This window comes from Sycon ciliatum, chromosome 7 (genome assembly GCF_964019385.1).
Source record: "Sycon ciliatum chromosome 7, ocSycCili1.1, whole genome shotgun sequence".
NCBI classification, from domain to species: domain Eukaryota; kingdom Metazoa; phylum Porifera; class Calcarea; order Leucosolenida; family Sycettidae; genus Sycon; species Sycon ciliatum.
Genome location: NC_088649.1, coordinates 32,835,192 through 32,859,553, shown reverse-complemented (window position 1 = coordinate 32,859,553; position 24,362 = coordinate 32,835,192). Strand labels below are relative to the sequence as shown.

At 46.1% G+C, this 24,362-nt stretch overlaps 2 protein-coding genes across 2 annotated transcripts in view; one reads left to right on the top strand and one right to left on the bottom strand.

The window, feature by feature from the left end:
• LOC135820671 (mucin-5AC-like) lies at positions 1 to 18,400 on the top strand. The gene is made up of 6 exons (XM_065333686.1): positions 1 to 132; positions 3,874 to 4,041; positions 7,956 to 8,123; positions 10,332 to 10,499; positions 13,503 to 14,523; positions 17,166 to 18,400. Exons 3-6 carry the CDS (start codon positions 8,060 to 8,062, stop codon positions 18,034 to 18,036), a joined length of 2,124 nt encoding a protein of 707 aa, XP_065189758.1. The 5' UTR covers positions 1 to 132; positions 3,874 to 4,041; positions 7,956 to 8,059; the 3' UTR covers positions 18,037 to 18,400.
• A 1,142-nt stretch (positions 18,401 to 19,542) lies between these two features.
• The window catches only part of LOC135821349 (uncharacterized), a 15,111-nt gene continuing 10,291 nt past the window's right edge, over positions 19,543 to 24,362 (bottom strand). Inside the window, exons 6-7 of the mRNA XM_065334418.1 lie at positions 22,175 to 22,277; positions 19,543 to 20,035 (exon numbers count right to left, since the gene is read on the bottom strand). Coding sequence (XP_065190490.1) covers positions 19,883 to 20,035; positions 22,175 to 22,277 — 256 coding nt within the window. The 3' untranslated portion in view covers positions 19,543 to 19,882. The remainder of the gene's footprint in view (positions 20,036 to 22,174; positions 22,278 to 24,362) is intronic.

Below are 24,362 nucleotides of genomic sequence, written 5' to 3'. Positions count from 1 at the left end.
AGCGAACTCCAGTTGGCAACGATCACATTGCCAGTATATCAGAGGATGGCACGGTTACATGTGACTTTAGGTACGTATTTCGTCACACTGAACTGTGCCCGAAGGGAACAAGCGAGATTCCGCCGTGTACTCGTAAGTAATTTATTATTGAATTGGCTTTATTTCACTCACGTTGAAAACCCCACCGCCAAAAGAGACCAAGGGTAATGAGAGTATGAGGAAAGAAAAGAAAAAAATAGGTGAAGGGCTAACGAAATGAAGATCGAAGTGGTTTTGTAAAAACAATAGCAAAATTTATAGACAAGAGCAAAATTAATTGTGAAAAATGTAACCGAGGCCGAAACTAAGGAACAGACTCAAGTACACGGAAGATGTAGGCGGCCAGGACATATTTGAATACAAAGGGAACAATCAGGAATGGAAAACCAGAACAATACTAACCAAAACAGGGGTAGACGCCCAGGGATAGACGCCCAGGGATAGACGCCCAGGGATAGACGCCCAGGGATAGACGCCCAGGGATAGACGCCCAGGGGTAGACGCCCAGGGATAGAAGAAGAAATGAAAGCCAGGACATACCGAAGTGGCAAGAGAATAATTAAGTTGTGCCGACCATCATACTGGACATCATGCGCATTCGTGGATGCCCAAGCAAACGCGGTATTGGATTTGTACGGACTAGCTTGAACCATGTCAGGAGAAGCCTAATGACTAATGCAAAGGACGACTTGACAATGTTTAATGTGCCGAGGATAGCACATTGCTGGCCCCTTTTGATGCGCAGCAAGCCTGCCAATGCCAACAAAAAGGGATAGACCAGTCGGAACACCAAGTGCTCCACCCAACAGAGGCACAACGAGGACATCATCCATATGCCCAATGCGCCGCAGGTCTTGGTAAAGGGGAGCATACGTTGTTAATTTTTCGGTGATATCTGTGGGCACGTTATGGTCCAAGGGAACACTGACATCCATCAGTAGCACGTGTACGCTGGACCGCAGCACCAAGTCCGGACAGTTATGGTATGCTTGCGAATCAGTTGGGATGTGCAGTTCCTACAGGTGTGTTCTGTCAATATTTTCCATGACGAGCACAAAAAGATGCGTCAGCAGGTTGTTTCCCGACCGCTTGCATAGTGCCCACTGTAACAACTTAACGAGTGTGTCATGTCGTTAGATGTAGAAGGTTTTAGCCAGGGCTGGCCAATAAGCCACAATGTGGTGCACTGTCTCTCCGCGGGTACCACAAACCCCACACACATCCAGAACATCGCCCCGCACAACGACTGTCGCCTGATGATTCCGAGTTCTTGCACAGACAGCAAGAGTCCTTCTGTCGCAGGCCTGATTGATGGCGATTTTCACCAGCGAAAGCTCAGACCCAGATCTAATCCAGCGTCATTGGCACATTTCCAAAACTGGATGTGGAGAGACTTCCCCTGGATGATTGCCAAGCACCAGAGGGCAACGGCTTTCTTGAAATTGTTTAACTGGAGGCAATGGTGGCACGTTTGGGTGGGCGTCTAGGTATTGCGCAACCCGGGGACGGGTTCTAGAGATCCCGGAATGACAGAGTTCCTCGACCACCCATGTCACGAGGTCGGTGAACCCTGTCGACAATTGGGCGTGTGTCTTTCACAGTGCTTGGCGGGTTTGTTGGGGTTGTGTATATTTGAATTTGCAAACCGAACGGACTGAACATGTCCAATGACAAGGAAGCAAATGCGGTCCAAGTAACCCAGGAATGGGAAAACTCGGCAAGGACACACAGATGAAAAGAAATTATGGGGACAGAAGGCTCTCAGCAAAGGAAGAAGAGAAAATAAATGTAGAAAGGAAAAGGACATATGGATACGAGTTAAGAGTAACTCTCCATCACTGTAAATGGATACTATATACAGTCAGAAAGTGCAACAACTAGGCACAAAACTGACAAGAGTACTGAAACATCCGAGAAAATAGATAAAGGACAAAAAGAAGAGAAATGATTCTTGATCTAGTTCCTCTATCTCTGCCTTAGTCCACTCCACAACGCACAGGGAGGAGAGGATGAAAATTATAAAAAAGTAAATTATCGTGTCCGCTCCCGAAGGGAACTCACGACCGCCGCTAACACCCGGTAAATCCTAGGAGAGGATAACAGGGACGGGAAACGTATTGATGGATTGGGCCAAGTATCTGGGGTTCAATTGAGATGGGCATATCATCTCTAAATGCTCTGGCATGACTCATTTGTAGGCCCATAAATCATGTGGTATTTCGACCATTTTTGAGGGGCACGCCAGCTTGAAGTTTTAGATCATATTATGATGAAAACTTGAAGCGGGGTTTCAGTAAGCGATCTACATCGTTTTTCGATTTTTCGACAAATCCGCAAATGCAAATCGAATGAGCATAACATCTACGTATGTCACAAGTAAAAACGTTCACGAAAAATCCCACTGAACATTTCGCACTCAACAGTGGGCTCACTCTCAATTGAACTCAAAGGTTTTTCAACGCTTCACTTTGGCAACTTTCATTGATCCGAATTTGGTCTGGTATTTCTATATGAAAGCTTTGTCCGTCTAAAAAAATCATAACCGTTCTTGATTTAAAGCAGTTAATTGAATGCCACATTTCCAAACTCATTTAATTACTCCATAAAGGGCTAACCCTCTCCAACTGACTCATCTGAACACGTATCCTCTCCTTCCTGATCCGCCGATGTCTGTAGTCGCTCCTGGTCATCTCCTCCCTGCTCAACCGACTCAGCCCCACGCTCTGCCACCTCCTCTTCATCCGTTGACCTCCATCTTCCTCCAATCAACCCAAGAGCCCGCGTGCCACCTCTGCCAAAGAAGACCATATCGTATAGACAAATGTGCAGCGGGGGCATAGACTCGTCGAGTTCGTAGCCATTGGTCTTGAGTTAGTCGGTGACGAGCCGACTGCTGGTGCCAGAGCTACGTCATGGCATGTTGTGTGTGTATGTATCTGCCACTTTGACCAGGGCTGGTTCCACACCACGTGCTCTAATCGTTGACGGGTCAGAAGGCAGAGCAAGTGTGGGGATGTCACTTGGAAGCAACGTTCCTATACCTGCCCAGCCCCCTGTGCTACGGTGCTGATTTAGGCATAGGCGCAGTCGAAATGCGGTCAGTCGATTTCGAAATCTGCATTGGAATCTGCACTGGGTTCTTTCTAGTCCGACTGTGCCTAGGTCGCGTAGAGCGCTGGGATTTCGGTAGAACAGTTCAGAACAGTTCCGAAATAATCCCCCCTTTGTTTCACGTTGTGTGCCCCAGGACGCATGATCATCATATTTTTAAACATTATACTCATTCATGTTGACAAATATGAAATGCTCACAGCTGGATTAGTCCTTTGTTTGGCTGTGTTAAAGCTGTTGTCTCCAAAACGCTTAATCACTGCTTGTTTTTCATTAGTACGTCACAAGCAATTCACCTGCATCTTTAAAAGCATATCATATGAACCCTGATCAGCTAAAACAACCCTATAGCTTTTGCTGACAAAAATGGAGAAAATCATGTTTTGTAGACGCGCCGAAATGGCGCTATTCAAAGAAGAAAGGGGACGGATCCTTCCTGATTCTAGTCTCTGATATACTCTCAAAGGACACCATTGTATTCTCCATTTCATTTCCCAGTTACCATCGGGAGGAGCTTGTGATGAGTAGCTTCCTCCACTGTTTCTGACTTTTGTGAAAATAGCCTTAACTTCCTTTCTTCAAAATAATTATGGCAAGGGACAATGGCCCTTTTTTTTTTAAACAGGACCTGCAGAATGAACTGTGGTCTTAGAAAGATAAGTGAGAGACGTCAGGGTTCAAGGTGTTGATGACGTTATAATCTTTTCTTTAACTGTTTCCCAGCTGTGAATTGTTCAGTGCAACCTTTGACGAACGGGATCTCTCTCCCAAGTGGGGTGATCCAATATCAAGACTCCGTGACCTTCACCTGCAACCGTGGCTACAATCTGATTGGCGCAAAGACCTCAAGCTGCACAGATGATGCAACTCTGACACCGCCATCATGTTCTGGTGAGTTATAATCCTGTAATTGAATTATTAATGAACAGGATGTTAGGTTAATCTCAGCATGTTTACCTTTCAACAGTGTTTTATCCTTATTATTTGGGTCAACGCTACGTTGGTTGTCCCGTTGTCAGTCGTTTCTGTGAGGACGTGCAGGAGTGTATGTGTGTGTGTGTGTGTGTGTGTGCGTGTGTGTGCGTGCGTGTTTGTGTGTTTGTCTATGTGTGTGTTTGTCTGTGTGTGTGTGTGTGTGTGTGTGTGCGTGTTTGTGTGTTTGTCAGGTTGGTAGGTACACTTATGCCTGATTGTGTTGGGTCTGTTGCCAACAGGCTCGGCTGCTTGAAGGTGTAATGTTGTACCTGCCACCTTTGTTAGTTCCAGGATTCATATACCGTATTTTCCGGGGTATAAGCCGCACCGGGGTATAAGCCGCACCCCCCCTTTTTGAGGCAAAGTATTGACTAAAAGTTGGTATTCGGAGTATAAGCCGCACCCAAAAACCAAGATTTTTTACACTCATTGACAAATGGCCTTTCTACAAATTTATTATGGTTTAACCAGGCAGGCACAGTGGGTTGGTCAAAGACCATGATTGAGATACGAGAGGTACCTGGTTCAAGCCCTGCCTGGGAGCGGTTTTTCCAGCCGTGCTGCTACCCACAGTCAACTGGGAACTTGTTGCCAGGCACAAGGGGTACATGGATGCAGCTAATGGGGCCGTTCTCGGCACTTGTGCCAGTGGTTGTGAGACTTATCCACTCACCCCCACCGTTAGGCGCTGCATCTGCCGCTAGGATTTACCGGGTGTTAGCGGCCGTCGTGAGTTCCCTTCGGGAACGGACACGATAATTTACTTTTTTTTATTTATTTTATTATGGTTATGGAGCTAAATACCATGTTAGATCAGATTATGAAGTGTTAGTGCACCACAGGTTGCTGCAGAGATGTTGGTGTATTGCTGTGTTGACTACAGATCACTCCATGTCATCTGCACTATCTTCAGTCTCGCTGCCACTGATGTTGATCAGCAACACAGGCGCGAAGCTGAGTCGAATGACATGTCACATGACGTCAGCATGCATACTGATGTATGCCAAGCATTCATTCGTGCAAGCATATTCGGTGTATAAGCCGCAGGGGCGATTTTGGTCCGATTTTTAGCGAACAAAAGTGCGGCTTATACCCCGGAAAATACGGTACAAGTACTTTCTATTTGAAGTATACATACCTGTTAACCATGGCCTGCTTCTGGCTAGATTACCTCTTGTGTAATCAATGGTGCTAGTGAAGCTTTTATCAGATCCACTCTGATTTAGCCACTCACACTAGTAGCAAATATTGCCTTCACTGGGGGCAGGGGTAACTGCAGTTGGATCCCGGGACGGATACCCTGATGCCGTCAATCCTTTTTCTGCACATTGTCCTCACCCACTTAGTGAGGTGTGGTGAGCCCATAAGTGGGATCATTTTCAAGTCCACCCAGAGTTTTGGGGATTTCAGGGGGTGTCGGCCGTTAGGTGGCTCAATAGCCAATTGAGTCATCTTTCCAAGATTCCTTTTGAGTCTCTCTCCCCTCTCCCGGGGAGACTCACGTGACCAGTTTTGGCAGTGAGCAACAAGTACAGTAAGTACAGTGTGTGTGTGTGTTTTCCGAGAGGTTGCGGGTTCAATTCCCTGACGATTATGGTCGCACACGTCTTTCTTCTCTTTCTCATTCTCCTAGCTCTTCTTTCATTCTCCTGGGTGGTTACCAACAGCCAATGTCTGCCGGAGTATGTGGTGTGGCGTGTGTGTGTAAAAATGATGAAAAATGAGAAAAAAATGAAAAATAGGGATTTACTGGCCAGAAAAGCCACTTCAATCAGCTGTGTGGTGGTTACCAGGCTAAAATTAGTGGCGGTCAATTCATCAGCCTTGCAAGCTGTTGAATGGTGTAATCCCAGCACAAGTTGCTATGTCTAACATAGCTGTTTGCTATCATCGCTTCCGCGATGGGCAGGTCTGAGGTCGGAGGTCTGAGGTGTGTGTGTTTGTGTGTGCGTGTGTTTGTGCGTGTGTTTGTGTGTGTGTGTTTGTGTGTGTGTGTGTGTGTGTGTGTGTGTGTGTGTGTGTGTGTGTGTGTGTGTGTGTGTGTGTAAGCATATGTATAGTCTTGTAGAATTGCATTTGTATGGGTGTATGTATGTGCGATACAAGCATGTACTAAAGTTGTTCTTCTGAATTGGCTCTCAATCCAAGTTTCAATCATATTAGATACGAGGCCAAGCCTAAAAAAACCCAAAATGTGTGGACTGGTCCATCGCCCTGATGCATGCTCTCGTAAGACCGTCTGTTAATTCTGAACCTAATGGAAACCATAGAATGGCAATAGCACAGTAGAGTTCAAGAGAACCCAGTCATGCCCAGCAGACTGACACACTGAATTCATCCATTCGTTCACGGACCCAGCAAGTTGCCAGTCGGGAGTTAGATGGGTAAACATGACTAAGTAACTTGGGTCGGTGTGCGAACATAACTGCTTTGGCTGCAGTGTGTTCTAGTGGGCAACATTGACCTTGCGTTCTTGTACCGTGTTCGTATTTTAGTTGATTCTTGATTTTACTCAATATCCGAGGAAAGGAGGATCTCTCGACCAAACTGTCATAATGGCTGACTGAGGGACTAAAGGAGCCAACTTTGAGCGGAATCGGAAATTTGGCCAGGTCCATTGATATTATGTCAATATCGACATTGATTAAATTCTTACGGACACTTCATACAACTTCATTTGGCATGATTCATGACAGAAATCAGCTCATTTAACTGGTAGAAGATGCTCGAACTCACACAAATAAGCAATACAACTATAATATTTGCGGGATCCGCGTTAGCATCACTTGAATGCTCAGAAACACACAAGCTATAGCCCTCGCTTCCGCAGGCCACCACTATGCCTTTTCACCTTAGTGGCTTTCACCTTAGCAATAAAACTAGAGAAATTAAAGGAATATACGAATATGAATCAGGAGTAACTCAGGAGTGACTGTCCACCACTGAAATCAGATACTAGTATGTAATGTCAGTAAGTGCAACAACTAAGCACAAAACTGACAGAGTACTGAGACAATTCAGAACCGGAAAACTAGCTCCAACATATCTCTAAAGCACTACCGAACAGCCTTCCAACTCAGAAGGTTCTCAGTTAAGGAGAGACCATTGAGAGGAAAGTAACCGTAACGAAAATGAGTACAAGCTAAAGTCCCAGGTCCAGGAAAGTCATCAACCAGTAACAATCGACAATCCTGTACTCGAGATCTATCGTTGTGGACAAGTACACACTCCAATTGCCACGGCGTCTGAATATCAGCAATTGAAAAGCTGTCGACATCACCTTTAGTGATAATCGCAATATCTACTCACGCGCCCACTTCCACTGGCGTGTTGGACTGATTGTGAAAGTGCTTGTTTCCTGCCAGCTTATCCTTTTACACCAAAACGGATAACCAAGAATAGGTTGACAACACCGACGAAAACGAGGATTCAGTACTGGATTTCAACCCGGGCATAAACCTCTATGGGGCAGTGTCTGAATTTTGCGACAATAGGTTTAACTACCTTTCTTCAAAATTTGCTCACATTAATATAGGGAAGGTTAAAAAAAGAGTAAATTATCGTGTCCGTTCCCGAAGGGAACTCACGACGGCCGCTAACACCCGATAAACCCTAGCGGCAGATGCAGCGCCTAACGGTGGGGGTGAGTGGATAAGTCTCACAACCACTGGCACAAGTGCCGAAAACTATAGGGAAGGTTAGAATTATGCTATTCCAACAGTACCAGCTGGATTTACTGTTATCCTACAATAATTATAAGTGAGAGACGTCAGAAACTAGGGTGCAAGTTTTTTGATGAAAGTCCTATGTTTCCTTTATCTGCTTCCCAGTTGTGACTTGTTCAGTACAATCTTTGAAGAACGGGACCGCGCACCCAAGTAGGGAGATCCAATATCAAGACTCTGTGACCTTCACCTGCAACGATGGCTACAAAATGACTGGCTCAAATACGTCAAGCTGCACAGCTAATGGCACTCTGGCCCAACCATCATGTTCTGGTGAGTTCAAGTATTGTATATGAATGGGGGAAAAAAGGAGAAGTAACAAAATGTTACGAGTTATGACTAAATGTCCATCAACATCACCAGATCATCATACAGCGAGTCAGCGAGTGCGACAATATGGCACAAAACTGGTGGACAGTTAGGCCCTCTTCAGACTAGGTACAAAACAGCCTATAAGTCACATTTACATAGAAGTTTCGAAGACAACAACAAGAATCTGGCGGGAAGCCTAAAAAGCTGCCCAATCCTTTCAGGCAGGGTGCCAACCCTTGTACAAGGCAACTTTCCTGCATTTATCGTACTTTCATCAGGCAGTTGTACGAACTTTGTACCCGGGTACGACTGTCCGCTGCTTTCACACATCCCAGGCCCCTTGCGCAATTTCGTAGGGTCAAAGGTTGCCTGTATATTGCATGTAAAATGTGTAGTCTGAATGCAGGCATGGAAAAAGGTTGCCTTTTAGGTTTTATGTGATTTTATACTGGATGTTCTATGTACGTAGTCTGCAGAGGGCCTTAGTCATTACTCCAAATTGCTGACCATCCAAGAGGTAATCGATCTCGCCGTTTTGCAAAATAGAACTGATTCCGAGTAGCTGATTATCTTCTTGTGCGCCGCTCTGCCCTTACCTGTGCAGTCCTAGTGTGACAAGATGTTCTATTTTGATTAAGGCGTGGTATCAATCAGAATCACCCACCCATCGCTCTAAAAAAACACTCAAAATCTAGCTAGACCTTTCAGGTATTAGTAAACTACCTTCCTAACCAAAAGTGGGATGAAATGGGCTGCCAAGTGAACTTTGGCAACGTAAAACCAGGCTGAGAGACAATATTGATGACACGGACCAAATAGTTTGCCGTCATCGCCTGCCACCTGGAGGCATGGATCGCTTGAAAACGAAGTTTCAAGCCCTGAGTTTTAACGCATTTCTTGTTCAGTGTCTTGCTGAGTGCTGAAGGGTCTGCTTAAAGGGGAAGTTAAGGCAAAAATTAAAATTTCACCAGTTGTAGTCTTCGGGGTGCTGAGTCGAATGGTCTTGGTCCGAGAAAGCTGAGACGCTCCCTTCCTACTTGAATCCCAATCGAACTCGAGCACTTCCACCGAAACTGGGTGACTGCGCCCTACGAGATGGGGATTTGTATGCAAAATGTCACTAAAAGCGCCATTTCGTTCTTATAAAAGCACGGATGACCGCGATTGGCCCGTATGTTGTAGTCTTTTGGACGCTGAGTCGACTGGTTTCGGTCCGACAAGGCTGCGATGCAGCGTTCCTCCTTTATTCCCAATCGAACATGGTTGAACAAGTGGTCACGTGCTCCTGCGTACACCAGTCACCTGGTCACCGTGCCTGCAGGGTACAACTTACTAGCCTGTTTGACCTTTTTTGGGCGCACTCCTGTCACTCGGGTTGAACTCGAGTTGAACCTTGGTGTGAAAGTTGTCGCCTGCTGGCGTGGTGACCAGGTGATTTGGGCACCCAGGAGCACGTGACCGCTTTTTCAACCATGTTCGATTGGGAATAAAGGATGAACGCTGCATCGCAGCCTTTTCGGACCAAAACCAGTCGACTCAGCGTCCAAAAGACTACAACATATAGGCCAATCGCGGTCATCCGTGCTTTTATAAGAACGAAATGGCGCTTTTAGTGACATTTTGCATACAAATCCCCATCTCGTAGGGCGCAGTCACCCAGTTTCGGTGGAAGTGCGCGAGTTCGATTGGGATTCAAGTAGGAAGGGAGCGTCTCAGCTTTCTCGGACCAAGACCATTCGACTCAGCACCCCGAAGACTACAACTGGTGAAATTTTGATTTTTGCCTTAATTAACTTCCCCTTTAACATTTTGGTAAAGGCGTCGACCCCAGCCGGAAGCACAGTGGATTGGGAGGCCGCAAACTCAAAACTTAGTCCGTTGACAATGCTCTGCTTCAAGTTTTAGCTGATTTCTTTGCTTTGAGTGAACAGAATAGATTTGAAAAAATCGCTCCGGGAAAATGACTATTTTCAGAACGCGGAGGAAGTAGTAATTTTTTTCCTTTCGAATTAGCTCTGAATCCGAGTTTTTGAATATCTCCACATGCACCCACTTGCACTGGCAACTTGGTCCATTTGTTGAAATCCTTGCTTCCCGCCAACTTCTCTGACACCAAACCGGATTGCCAGGGCTATCTAAAGCTATATCTTTCCTTTAACTGTCTCCCAGCTGTGATTTGTTTAGCGCAAACTTTGAAGAACGGGAACTCTAGCCGAAATGGGGAGATCCAATATCAAGACTCCGTGACCTTCACCTGCGACGATGGCTACAATCTGATTGGAGCAGCAATGTTAATCTGCACAGAAAATGGCACTCTGGCCCAACCATTATGTTCTGGTGAGTAAAAGTGCCTGTACATGATTGATTAATGATCGAAGCCTATGGTTAAATCGCAGGTTTCATCCTTATTTAATGGGCCCGTGTGAGTATGTGTAAGAATGTGTTGGTTTGTTTGGATGTTGATCTACATGTGTGTGTGTGTGTGTGTGTGTGTGTGTGTAAGCGTATAATACAGGCTTGTATTTGCATATGTATGGGTGTATGTGTGTGTAGCGCAAGCATGTAGTAAAGTTTTCTTTTTGGATTGGCTCTAAATCCGAGTTTGAATCAAATCTAGGAGGCCCTGCCTGAGAAATCCCAAAATAATGTGGACTGGTCCATTTCCCCGATGCACTCTCTTGTAAGGCTATTTGTTCATTCTGAACGATCATGCCCAGCAGACTGACCGATTGAATTCATCGATTCATTCAGGGACTCCGCAAGTCACCAGCCGTGAGTTAGATGGTTAAACAATGCTAAGTCACTGGGATTGGTGTGCGAACATAATCAAATAATTGCTTTGACTGCACTGTATTTTGTGTGCAGCATTGGCCCCGCATTCTTATACAGTTGTTCCAGTGCGTATTATAGTCAAATTTGGTACATATCTGAGGAAGCCAGAGTCTCTGGACAAAACTGGCATAATGGCTGACTGAGGGTTAATAGCAGTCAACTTTCTGCTCCCCCCCCCCCCCCCCTTTCTCCGTCTCTCTGTCTCTCCCTATACTTTTATCATAAAACACAAGTAGCACTTCACCATCCATACTGGACCATAGTCCTTCAATATAGAATCCACATACTGCCCTCTCCATATTTTTAGTACGCAAGAATTATATAGCTGACAAAGTACCATTTTTTTTCTTTTCTTTTGCTTCACATTATCATATTCATCAATTAGTAGGAGTCGTGGTTGGCTCTGGCCACCCCTAGCAAGAAGGCAGATATGCCTGTTCGATTGGTGAATTCAAATTAAAATACCATACCATAACTTTGAGCGGAATTTGGAAATTTGCCCATGGCCAGTGATATTCGGTCAATACAGACATTGATAAAAAAAAACTGACGGACCCCTCATCCTCATGCAGCTTCATTTGGCCTGATTCATGACAGAAATTGACTCTCTTGACACCTTTAGGGCCACTACTAATTCCACGTATTCCCGCCAGGGCACAAGCTGACGCATGCCGCTCAGCCAGAGTACGCAGCCACACAATTTTATAACTTCACTCACCAGTGGCAGAATTTCTTCATCTTAGTCTCATCAGCATGCTACAGATCCCCTCTCTCCTAATCATTCAACTAGGTGTCCAGCAGGAGCAATAGACTCGACTTCATGCCATTCGTGAAGTAACTTGAAGCGAATCCTTTGGGCTCTAATTCGCATGCGCCGTGCAATGATGACTCAGGGGAAGTCCCCATTTGAGAGATACTGATAGATTCAGATCACTGCGTACGCAATTATTTTGTCAAAACGTTTAAGCGTATTTTGTGATTCGTTCTTCGGTGCTCTGTGAATCGACGATTATCGGAGAAAGGACACCAGAGTTACAATAATATAAACACTGGTGTATATGCACTGAAGAACTGTCAGGATGAGTATACTCGTCCTCGGGAATACAGCTTACCTTACATACGTCTTGGACGGGTTAAGTACTAGAATGTGCTCAGGCTGACACACGGATGTGCAATAAAACTAGAGAAAGGAAAGGAAAATAAGGGACCATAGGGGTTTGCACGTTATACTAACGATAACAAACAGGATAATGGTGTGGCAAAATGTGGCAAAACAATTAGCAGAAAACTGACTGATGTGATACTGACATTCAACGACCTGATGCTTAGCTGCATCGCGTCTGGAATGCGCTAACCAACAGCCTTCCAACTTGGAAGGTTCAAAGTTATGCAATAGTGTAGGAAAGGGGAAGATGAGCACACTCTAGACAAAAACAAGCTAAACATCACAGTGAACTAAGACTGTTAGCCATAACAATTATGATAACGAAGAACGAAGGACCACGGCACAGGACGGCCACGGCTCAATTCAAAAACGCGAAACAACGACCTCCCAACTTGGGAAGCTCATGTTATCAGAAGTAAGCGTTTGTTAGTCCATCACAAATTCCATTCCATGTGTAGTATTGTACGAAGAGAAAGTGCCGTCCGGTCTGTCTTACTTCCTGATGGCGTAACTTCCCTCCTTTGCAATTCGTCCCAAATCTTTCGAGAAATTGACTGCGCTGCCCATGGAGACAGGCATACTTTGGAAATATTTTGTCTGAAGTTCATCGTCGTATTCAAAGTAAGAGCCGTGATGTTTACCGATTGGCTTGCTATCAACATTTTCAATCGCCACAGCATCGATTTAGGCAGCCGCAGAGCATTCCATATTGTCCATTGATTCCGGCAGTAGAGGTGTCTTCGGAGCAGGCCTGGGCCGATATCCCGAAGAAGTTTTGAGCCAATTCCACAGAGGCATTGTAACGGAATCACAGCCAATCCGTTCCCCGGGACGCAGGACACAAAGGACAAGACTGGTTTGTTACATTATGTTATATTTACAAGACGGAAAAGAAAACTACTCTGACAGAGACGAACAAGAAGACTGACAAAAAAACTCTTGACTACCAAATCACGCATGCTCATATTACACCTATCAGACATGCACGCGACTAGACGAGACAGTTTGGGGAATGCCATCACACAGGAAAACAACGCATCATTTTACACCAACATATTCATCATCATCATCATCATCATCCACAGAGACATCTTGGACATTCCCTGCTCTTCAAGCAAAGGCCATTTGCAGAATTGTGACAGCCGGTGCCTATCCTTGCAGTTACCCCTTTAAAGACCTTTGAAGTCTGGTTCTGTGTGGAGGGTGAGGGAAGGGAGGGGGTGGGGGGGGGGGGGGCAGGGGGAAATAGGTGTTAGCTGGTTGACGGTTTGAACTAGTGCAGTGCAGACACCCAATGGACAATTAACCTGTTACCTGTCTGGTCCTCTCCCTGTTCATTGCAGCATCTCCAACAACCATTCCAACAACCCTTCCAACAACCAGTCCAGCAACCATCCCAACAACAGATCCAAACACCACTTTAGCGACCACACCGACCACCACTCCAACAACCACTTCAACAACCACTCCAACAACCACTTCAACAACCCTTCCAATAACCAGTCCAATAACCAGTCCAACAACAGATACAACCACCACTTCAGCGACCACAACAACCACCACTCCAACATCCACTCCAACAACCTCTCCAACAACCACTCCAACAACCACTCCATTCAACAGCACAACAGCAACCAGACTCAGAACTCCAGAAAACTCTCCTGGCAGCCCTGCCACGCAAGTGCAAGGTCCGGCTGAATCACATAATGGTCCAAGTAATATCAAAAACATTGATGGGCACCCGGAAATGGTCAGCGACAATGCTGCCACTCCAACAGCTGCAACTGACACGCAGGGAGATGGTTTGTCTTCTCAGAAAAATGACTCCGGTGATACTGGCTACATCACTCCCAACGCTAGCACGCACGGAGATATCACTCCCAACGCTAGCGCGCACGGAGATATCACTCCCAACGCTAGCACGCACGGAGATATCACTCCCAACGCTAGCACGCACGGAGATGGTTCGGATGCAGCCACTACGAAGAACAATACTGCAGACGGCGACATTGTTCACGTCATTGCTCTAAACTCCTCAAATCCTCAAGTTGAAACTGAAGCATCGGGCTACGAGATTGCCGGCAGGAACAACTCTAATGTCGTGCGCGGCTCTCCGACTACCTCCAAATCATCCACAGCAGTTCAAAAGGAAGTTGCTCAAAATGTTGGAGAAGGTAATAATGGTGATGAGGCGGATGACAGGGGCAGTACCTTGAACCTCGCCCTTCTCTTCTCACCGCTGGTCTTAGCCGGATGCATGATCCTGGCCTTTGCCGGCATCATGGCACGACGGAGGGGTATGCAGAAACAGGAATCTGTCATGACGGCGTTCGAACCCATCAAAAAGACAATCCAAGAACCCTCGTGAGTTTTCTTTGTTTTGATGCACACGGATTGCGTAATCTGGATAAAAAGAAGTCCTTTTAGCAATTTAAGTGTATGTCTCACAATAGAGGCTATACGGAGAAACAAACTACTTATAGGTTATAGGATAGTGGGAAGTACAAGGTGAGGTGTGAAAAAAAACTAAAGTGGGAGAGAAGACGAAAGAGATTAGAAGAAAAGATGTGAGAGTGTTCTGACGGTGTGAGCTACTACAAAAGGTGAGTGAAATGAAGGCGTGGAAGCAGGTGAATGTGATAGTGTGAGCAACTGTGACGTGTAGGTGTATGCTTGTCTTCTAATTTCTTTCGTCTTCTCTCCCACTTTAGTTTTTTTCACACCTCACCTTGTATACTTCCCACTATCCTATAACCTTTAAGTGTATGTGTGTGTGTGTGTGTGTGTGTGTGTGTGTGTGTGTGTGTGTGTGTGTGTGTGTGTGTGTGTGTGTGTGTGTGTGTGTGAGTGTGTGTGTGAGTGTGTGTGTGTGTGTGTGTGTGTGTGTGTGTGTGTGTGTATGTGTGTGTGTGTATGTGTGTGTGTGTGTGTGTGTGTGTAGGTACAGTATGTATGTAGGTAGGTAGGTAGGTAGGTAGGTAGGTTGGTACATGAGTATGTAATTACATAGCAGACTCAGCGGAGGACGTTCAGGTTGGTTGTAACTCTGAGTTTCATGCCGTTAGGCAATCATCAGACAACTGATACTCGGGTCTACCCAACAGTATGCTTATAAACACATAGTGGTAGTTGGGTATGTGGGTATGTATGTAGGTATGTAGTTAGGTAGGTAGTTGGGTAGATAAGGGTATAACGTTTCAGAACCAAACAGGTGGTGTCGCCCAATTGCATACACAATAAATTATTGTAGATGATGAATCCAACATAGAAATGTTTCAGAGCAGACCCGCTCTCTTCCCATTCACTTTGCAAACTTGAACTCGCTCCTCAATCAATTATTACAACATTTCCGCAAATTTTCCCTCATCAGGTATGCAATGGTGGGCAGGCTTGCAAAGGAGCAGTTATATACATGCAATTTGTGATGCTATGATATGCTAAATCGCACCCACTGTGACGTACCAGAATCATAAAGATAATAATAACCAAAAGAAGTGTGATACCAACAACATTAACTTTATTCAAAGATGACAATGTGGTGATAAATCCACGCAAAGCCCGAAGTGCTTTCACACAGACACCCACTGCAAACTTGCACAACATTGCATACCTGATGAGGGCAATTTTGCCGAAATGTTGCAATAACTGATTGTGACACGAGTTCGAGTTTGCAAAGTGAATGGGAAGAGAGCGGGTCTGCTCTGAAACCTGTCTTCCTATGAATGAAGCAGCAGGAAGCCTCAGCACTGCTACTATCATTGGAAAGAAAAACAAAAACAAATGCAAAATCATAACAGTACTATGCACTGGGTGAGGAAATGGAAAAGGAAAAAAGTATGATGGAAAAATTGATTGCAGTGTTACCAAGTGCCCTCTACCCCCATCCGTATTGCCCAGTGCCATTTTGCGCAATTTTGCAGCGTTTTCCGTACTCGTTTTTTCAGGTCAACATTCTCACTGATTATTAGTGTAATTTGGAAAAAAACAATACACACACACTTGCACATGCATGTCCATTGTCACACTGCACTTGCTGAATTTCATTTCATTTCTCACGTTTATATTTTTTATTACCTGTGCAAATTTTTCCTAAGTTTGTGCTATTTTTCTTACTATTCTTGTATCCTCGTCGTTTCACTCCAAGTGTATAAATCCTATTGTAGTTTCATCATTCTCTTTAGTCACGAATTCCATTGATAATTGTGACTTCTGCACCATTTTTCCCTCCTTTCGAAGACACCGTATTATTTTCGCTTTTCCGGGATAATTCGATTGAAATCCGTACTGCGGACAAAACATCGTTTTTCCGTAAAAATACGGACAAATACGGGCAGTTGGTAACACTGTGATTGTCACCACCAGGACTCGAACCAGGAACTTTCGCTTGAGGCCAGCGATGCTCAAATCACGCAGCTAAGGTTTAGCTGTCATCCAAGCAGAGACCGTTCAACCTTTTCTTCGCCTTCAAAACTTGGAGTAAAAGACTTGTCAGCGCCTTATAATTATTGCCTGGTCCTGAAGCTAAGATGATTAGAGCATTGCTCATGACAAGCAATGCATGTCGGGTCCTGGTGGGTCTGGAATTTTTTCCTCTTTCAGGCAGTTCACTTCCTCGACTGATCATTTGAATTTTGAAGTTCTCCCAATCCTATAAAAGTTCAGAATGGCCGTTTGTTTAAATTTCGGAGTCCACAATTTTTGTTCTTTCTTTTGCTTACAACGGTCCGGTTTAGTAGTAAAGATGTAATTTGACTCCACTACATTCACATAACACTGACTAGAATGCATGCAAAAGACAGCCTCATCAATAGTCGTTGCTCTATTGAGCCAAGATGTGCTTGGCCAAGACCTTCCTATGAAACACATATTCCATTCTTGACTACTAAACTGTGAGGGGTGCGTTCAAAGAAATATGCTAAATCAAAACATTGCCGGGGTACGAATTGTGAGATCCATATCTGTGTTGTTGTTCTTTCCGTTTCGAATTTGTTCCCTGTTACCTGTAGAAGCTGGGACCGCGCGAACGAGATGAAACTAGAGCAGAAGACAGAGGCTGCACCACTCTCCGATCGGTCCAGCGTACGTAAGCCACACACAAAGGACGTTGCACACCTCGAAATTGGAGATTTCCCTGTCTACTTGCGGGATGACGCATCATACATTGAGCAGGACATCGACGCACTGGCCAATGAGCTCGGCGAGCCACAGCCAAAGCGAATGGCAATGTCCCCATCCACCGTCGGCAGCTACAGCGTGCAGTCGTTCAAGGCAGATGAAATGCAGTTTTCCAACAGGGAGGACGCACGCTCTACACCCAGCAACACTGCTGCCGGCATACACGTCAGTCGATCACCTACTGCTGTTACCAATGCCAACCATGCCTTGCAACTCGAGCGACGAGCTGTCCCTGGGACAGGCCGCTTTGACCGACCGCAAACGAGCCAGCAGCGGGAATCCGCTCAGACAGCCACCGTCACGAAGATCGAGGCCGCGAAGTTCGGAGAGATGAGCGCCCTGGCGCTCGCCGCCATCAACGGCTGTGCCGCCGGAGGTGCCGCCCACATGGCGAAGTTACCACGCCCCGGTTCCAAGAGGCACACCTCGCAGACGGCCCCGGTTATGGAGCTGGAGCAGGGTGACAAGGAGTACGCGCCGCTCGCCGTCACCCAGTCCGCTGCCAGCCGTGGCCGGAGCACGGTCGCCAACTCGCACGTGGTCAGCAAGAGCCTGGCCTCGCAAACGGCCGCGGTCACGGAGCTTGGAGACAAGGAGTATGAACCCCTCACGCCCCACAAGCTCGCGGCCACCACCTCGGCCAGCCATGACAAGTCTCCTCAGCTCAGCAAAGCAACCCGACTCGAGGCCAGGAAGAGTTAAGCTGGCAAAAAACGACAACCGAAACGCGAACATGGAACGTCGACCGAACATTATGCAGTGTATGCTCTATGTACATGGACTATGCTCTCTGATATATTTGAATAGAATACTGGTATGTGCAGATTTGAAATAGGAATATTTTTCAAATGAGAACCTTAGTTTTCAAAGACAAATTGCCACTTTTGTGCCCTTGGATTTTGAGTGTAATCCTTGATCCTAGTAGGAGGCGAAAGTTTCATCCAACCATGATAATCCTAATCTGATTCGTTTCGTTTTTGAAGATACAACACCAGTTTGTGTATTTTGTAATTTACCAACTGATAATACCCAAGGCCTGTTGAGGGAATTCACCACCATTATTCGAAAAAAGAACACATTTCTCAAACACGTCACGGATCCATGCTTTAGATTGTCCTGGGGGTGGGGGGGGGGGGGGGGGGTACACTGCTAGAACAAGAGCACATGGCGGTGTATTTGGTGTGGCAGAGACTCGGCTGGACTCGGTTGTTGGGGTTAACAAAGTCATAATAGACGGATGTAGAAAAGTACGAATGCACAGACATCGCCACACAACATGACCACTGTAAGAGTATCGTTGTGCTCCCGTTTACAGAATCGATATCCTGTCTGCAATCATCGGTGGAAAATGCCGCGCTGCAGCCAACAATTGATAAAAGCAGGGCTATAGGGGAACTGTCACCAAAAATGTTCTTTGTCTTATATTGTAGTTCTTTGGCTCCTGATTACGATGGTGTTATTCGTTTCTCTGCGATGACTGGAAGTGGGTGAGTACCGAGTGACGTCTCGCCGGACTTGACCTCCACGCGTACATGACTATATACGCGTATTCATCATATTCATCGTATCAAGAGTACATAAACCGGTTTATGTACTCTTGATCGTATTCATCGTCAAAAACGAAGTCCAGCCCGTGTGCTGGTCGATCGAGCCAACTGTTCGATGTACAGTGCACGCTTGCCTTCTGAACTCGGACACTGATGTGTACGTTGTACACAATGAGAACGCCAAAAAGGGACAAAACGAACAAAATTCGACAGAAGTTTGTCACACTCGTACTTCCTCCACGAAGCTCCAGCTCTTTGTTTTATTTGTGATTATTATTATTATTTCGAAAGGAAGGTGTCAGCACCGACGCAATACACACAGTCAGGTAAAAGCCAATTTATTAACCGAACGTTTTCGTTCCCTTCTCATCATGGGTAAATACAGGGAATAATGGAAAAAAATGTCAAATACAGCAACTTATAGAGCAAAAGCATAGATTGAGAACTTCAAGACAATTTTGGGCACCTTTTTTTTCCAAGTTTTCACCCACTTTCAGCCATCGCAGAGAAAAAAGGATAACACCATCGTGATCAGGAGCCAATGAACTACAAGATAAGACAAAGAAATATTTTGGTGACAGTTCCCCTTTAATTTGGTGTTTGTGGCAGACGGACCTCCGTCTGGCGCTATCCCGTATCTGTCCCGTACCGTACCGTACCATCAGCTGGCCACAAACAGCTGGCCACAATATTCAAATAGGGCTTTCAAATGCAGGATCATAACGTGAAGCAACTTGGAAGAATGAGTATGAATGCGAAGTGTATCGGGTAATGCATGTAGGGCGACTGTGCGGGTTCGAATCCCAGGTTGTCTTGAAAAAATTGGAGAAATGAAAAATGTTTAACATCCCTATGCTATTTTTTGCCTAGGTCATCAAGGCAAAAAAGCATAGCGTAGGGCCTGGAGCTTCCAAGCTCTCTCGGTATTATATGTAGCCACGGATGAAATAATCCATGAGATCCAGTGGTGCCGTATTCTCTTCCAGTGTTGGTCAGAGGCATCAGTTGCCATAGCTACTGATCACGTGACTGATTGCGTCCAGTCGAGCAGTGCCCTCGTCTAGCGTTGGCCAGAGCCATCCACCCTCGGTGCCTTCATTCCAAGCGTACATCAGAACGTGGCGTGACGGACTGGAGTCTGGGTATGTGTCAATCTGTACAGTCAGTCAAGTACCGGTACATGCACACGGGAGAGATCAGACCTGACCCATAGCCATAGCATTGCACAACACTAGGGTTCACACCTGACCCATAGCCATAGAATTGCACAACACTAGGGTTCCCAGTAAAAGGACAACGCCTGTTGGGAGTTCCCTAGTAAAATAAAAAATTCTACTACTACTACTACTACATGCACTACCCTTTCAATTGAGGCATTATCACGGTAATCACATCTTCTTACATGACACGTGGTCGTTGCCGGGGCCATGGTCAATAGGCGGTCTTCCCGCCGCGGGCATAATCACATCTGGACCGTTTGACGTCATTCTGGAATTTCAGGACCGTGTGACGTCATTTCGGGAATTTCAGGACCGTTTGACGTCATTTCGGGAATAATTCGACCTTTCGACCTTTGACCTTCCCTAATATGTTGCTTCGTGCTGTAAGAAATCATATCAAGCTCTGCCATGACGGCTGAATCTTGCCCTTGCCTGCAGGTGAGTCCTGCCCTTGGCTGCAGCTGAATCTTGCCCTTGCCTGCAGCCGTCGAGCCTACGCCCTTGGGCTGCAGGCTCGGGCCTACGCCCTTGGGCTGCAGGCTCGGGCCTATGCCCTTGGGCTGCAGGCTCGGGCAAGATTCAGCCACCATGACCTCCTGAGCATGCTTGATTGCATACATCAGTTGAGCTGCCCTGGCAAAGCTGCGGCACAGATGTGCAATAGCTCAAACTAACGGTACGGTTCTAGTACCTTTAACAAAAAAACCAATCTATTGTAATAGGCTAAGTGTAAGAGAGTGGTTGGAGCCAACAATGGCAAGAAAGGAAAGAAGGAGAAAGGAAAACCAAAACAGGTCGCTGCTTGGATGATAACTAAACTAAGTAGCAGTGTCAACGCACTGGGCTGGGTGCATCCTCCGGTTATGTCATACTCTACTGAATATGCGTTTGCAAAGAATACACAGCAATGACGCAAACAAGTCTTTTTCCGCCGTTACTCGGAGTTTCGTGTGAAACGCTCATCAGACCGTGACAGCATGCTGTCTGATGAGTGTTTTGTACGGAGCTCCGAGTCACAGCGGGAAAAGATTTGTTTGCTTCATTGCTGTGTAATCTTTGTGTTACTGGCTCTGTCCACTGGACGTAGAGCACTGTAAGCAGCCTGAGGACCTTGGACAACTGAATATGCGCTCCTGCCAAACCGTCCGATTTTCAGGCAGTGTCCGATTTTCGAAGGCTCTTCCGAAAACCAGTCCGGAAAGGATAAGTATGTCCAAAAAGCAGCCAAAAAATGTCAGGGGTCAGTACTTTCCTATGCAGAAGTCCTGTATTTTCACGTTTGAGCGCAACTGAACACACACGTCACTGTACATGTGCTTGTAAAAAGGCGAGTACAGGACATTCATGCAATGCAATGTGTTAGTTTATGACGCGTTCATGACAACTCAGTTACGGGCGCCATGTTGATTACCATGGCAATGACGCGAATTTTCTTCGCACAGCTGTATTTGGGCGTATTTTTGAATTCCCTGGAAATGTGCGGTAAATGCGCAGTCGATTTCCAATCGAGAGGTTGCGGGTTCAATTCCCGGCGATTATGGCCGCACACGTATTTCGTCTCTTTCTCATTCTCCTAGCTCTTCTTTCATTCTCCTGGGTGGTTACCAGCTGCCAGTGTATCATGGCTGGAGTATGTGGTGTGGGGTGAGTGCCAAAGAAGAATGAAAAACTCGAAAAAATGAAAAATAGGGATTCACTAGCCAGAAAAAGCCACATCAATCAGCTGTGTGGTGGATACCAGGCTAGAAATTGGTGGCGATCAATTCATCAGCCTTGCAAGCTGTTGAATGGTGTAATGCCAGCACAAGTTGCTATGTCTAACATAGCTGTTCGCTATCATCGTTTCCGCGATGGGCATGTCTGAGTCTGAGTGTGCGTATGTCTGTGTGAGTGTGCGTATGTGTGTGTGAGTGTGCGTGTGTGTGTGTGTGTGTGTGTGTGTGTGTGTGTGTGTGTGTGTGTGTGTGTGTGTGTGTGTGTGTGTGGTGTGTGTGTGTGTGTGTGTGTGTGTGTGTGTGTGTGTGTGTGTGGATGCGCGCGAGTGCGTGTGTATGTGTTGTTCCGACTGCTTACCCATTTGAAGGCCATCTGCAGCATAGTGGCAACTTCACTTGGCCTAGCGGTGACATAATGGTTGAGACCCTGTCCATGCGACCAGGGTGGCGTGAAGTTGAATCTGCAAGACGAGGCAGGAGAGCACCGTAAGACTAGATATTTTAACGTCAATTAAAGTTAACGATCTCCGGATTTGCGGGGGTTAGCGAGGTGAAATTCTAACGAATTCTTTCTCAAAACTGGCAAATGACTGTCCGTGTACATATAGTTTTGCACATAATGACATCAAATGTAAAGTTTTTTTTAAATCCGTTAAATCGTTAGAATTAAATGTTCGTTAACATTGCTAGTCTAACAGTAGGCATGGCGAGGCTTCCCGCAGTTTCTCACGTAAAAATCGGTCTGCTCAGCAGCAAGCCCATCTTGGGCACCCTGTAAGAAGACCTTAGGGTCTGTTGGGAATGCCCAAGTAAAATAATAAAATACAATACAAATACAATACAAAGTCCTATCACACTTGTACCTCGTTGATCCGGGCAATCGGAGACAGAGCGCAGCCCGTGACTTTGAGACGCCCGTAACTCCGCATCACATGCATTTTGATGGGAAAAGGCCATAGATATGGTGTATGGCAGAAGGGAAAGTTTCCTCAGCAAGTAAGCTCAGGGACTAATTTAACCGGTATCGCATCGCAGTTTGCGACGCAAAACACAGTGTCTGCGATTCGAAGTTCGTAGTGAGTCGCGGTAAACTGCGACACAACATACAGCTAAGTATGGCCCTGGTACATAGACTTGTAGTGCACGCGTAGCGCATGCACATGTGTAGCTTTACAGTGTGTGTGGCTGGTTTGGCGCCAGGAGATGGCGCACCATGCACTGTGACTAGATTAGACTGTGTGTGTGTGTGTGTGTGTGGTTGTCCAGCCTGCACTGCAGCCTGTGCAGGTAGATTTTACACCATACGCACGCGCGGGCCGCGGGACCATGCCCATGGCCATATGTCAGACTATCTCCGCACGCGCACCGCAGCACGTGCACTTGGAAACTAACTAACTAATTATTTACTTACTTGAAGTGCAGCCCAGGAAGCACGAGGCGAGTGTCGACAAGTACTTCACCTGCTTTTGATATTTAGACCACGTTGCTTCACTAGCAGTAGGCGTCTCGACCGTTCAGGACTTATCTTTGTTAAATTCTGCTAGCCTTATTGATGAAGCCTCTTCACTGCCGGCATGTCTGTGAAGCAAGGTACTGTGGACAAGTGGATTGCTGAATTTGATCCCAAAAAAGAATGGATTCGCGCAGAGTCGAGTGGTGGAGCTGTGACCAAGATCTTTTGCAAGATATGCAGGGAGAAGGCGTCCTCGCTTCGTGGTTTGAGGAATTACAGCACGGCGTTTGTTGACGGTATAAGTGGAAGTGCACTGAAGACTGCATTGTCGACGGAAAAAAACTGCTATGCAAAATTGTTGCGTTGCTATGCAAACGTCGAGGTGTGTAGCAATTATTGCTATGCAATTTTTTTGAAGTAAATTAGTCCCTGAAGCTGCAATATTTCACCTGAAACTCGCCGAAAGAGAGTGCCCTGTAGACCGGGCTGAAGTGCCTGTAACGTTTGGTGTTCGGCTAACCGAGGTATGAGCATGTAACGTTTGGTGTTGGGCTAACCGAGGTATGAGCATGTAACGTTTGGTGTTCGGCTAACCGAGGTATGAGCATGTAACGTTTGGTGTTGGACTAACCGAGGTATGAGCATGTAACGTTTGGTGTTCGGCTAACCGAGGTATGAGCATGTAACGTTTGGTGTTGGGCTAACCGAGGTATGAGCATGTAACGTTTGGTGTTGGGCTAACCGAGGTATGAGCATGTAACGTTTGGTGTTCGGCTAACCGAGGTATGAGCAAGTAACGTTTGGTGTTCGGCTAACCGAGGTATGAGCATGTAACGTTTGGTGTTGGGCTAACCGAGGTATGAGCATGTAACGTTTGGTGTTGGGCTAACCGAGGTATGAGCATGTAACGTTTGGTGTTGGACTAACCGAGGTATGAGCATGTAACGTTTGGTGTTCGGCTAACCGAGGTATGAGCATGTAACGTTTGGTGTTGGGCTAACCGAGGTATGAGCATGTAACGTTTGGTGTTGGGCTAACCGAGGTATGAGCATGTAACGTTTGGTGTTCGGCTAACCGAGGTATGAGCATGTAA

Bases quoted from the DNA above. Each gene is read 5' to 3' on its own strand.
- LOC135820671 (XM_065333686.1), top strand. From the start codon at position 8,060: ATGACTGGCTCAAATACGTCAAGCTGCACAGCTAATGGCACTCTGGCC. The intron at 10,500-13,502 runs GTGAGTAAAAGT...TGTTCATTGCAG, and splicing joins GGCCCAACCATTATGTTCTG to CATCTCCAACAACCATTCCA. The intron at 14,524-17,165 runs GTGAGTTTTCTT...TGTTACCTGTAG, and splicing joins AAGACAATCCAAGAACCCTC to AAGCTGGGACCGCGCGAACG.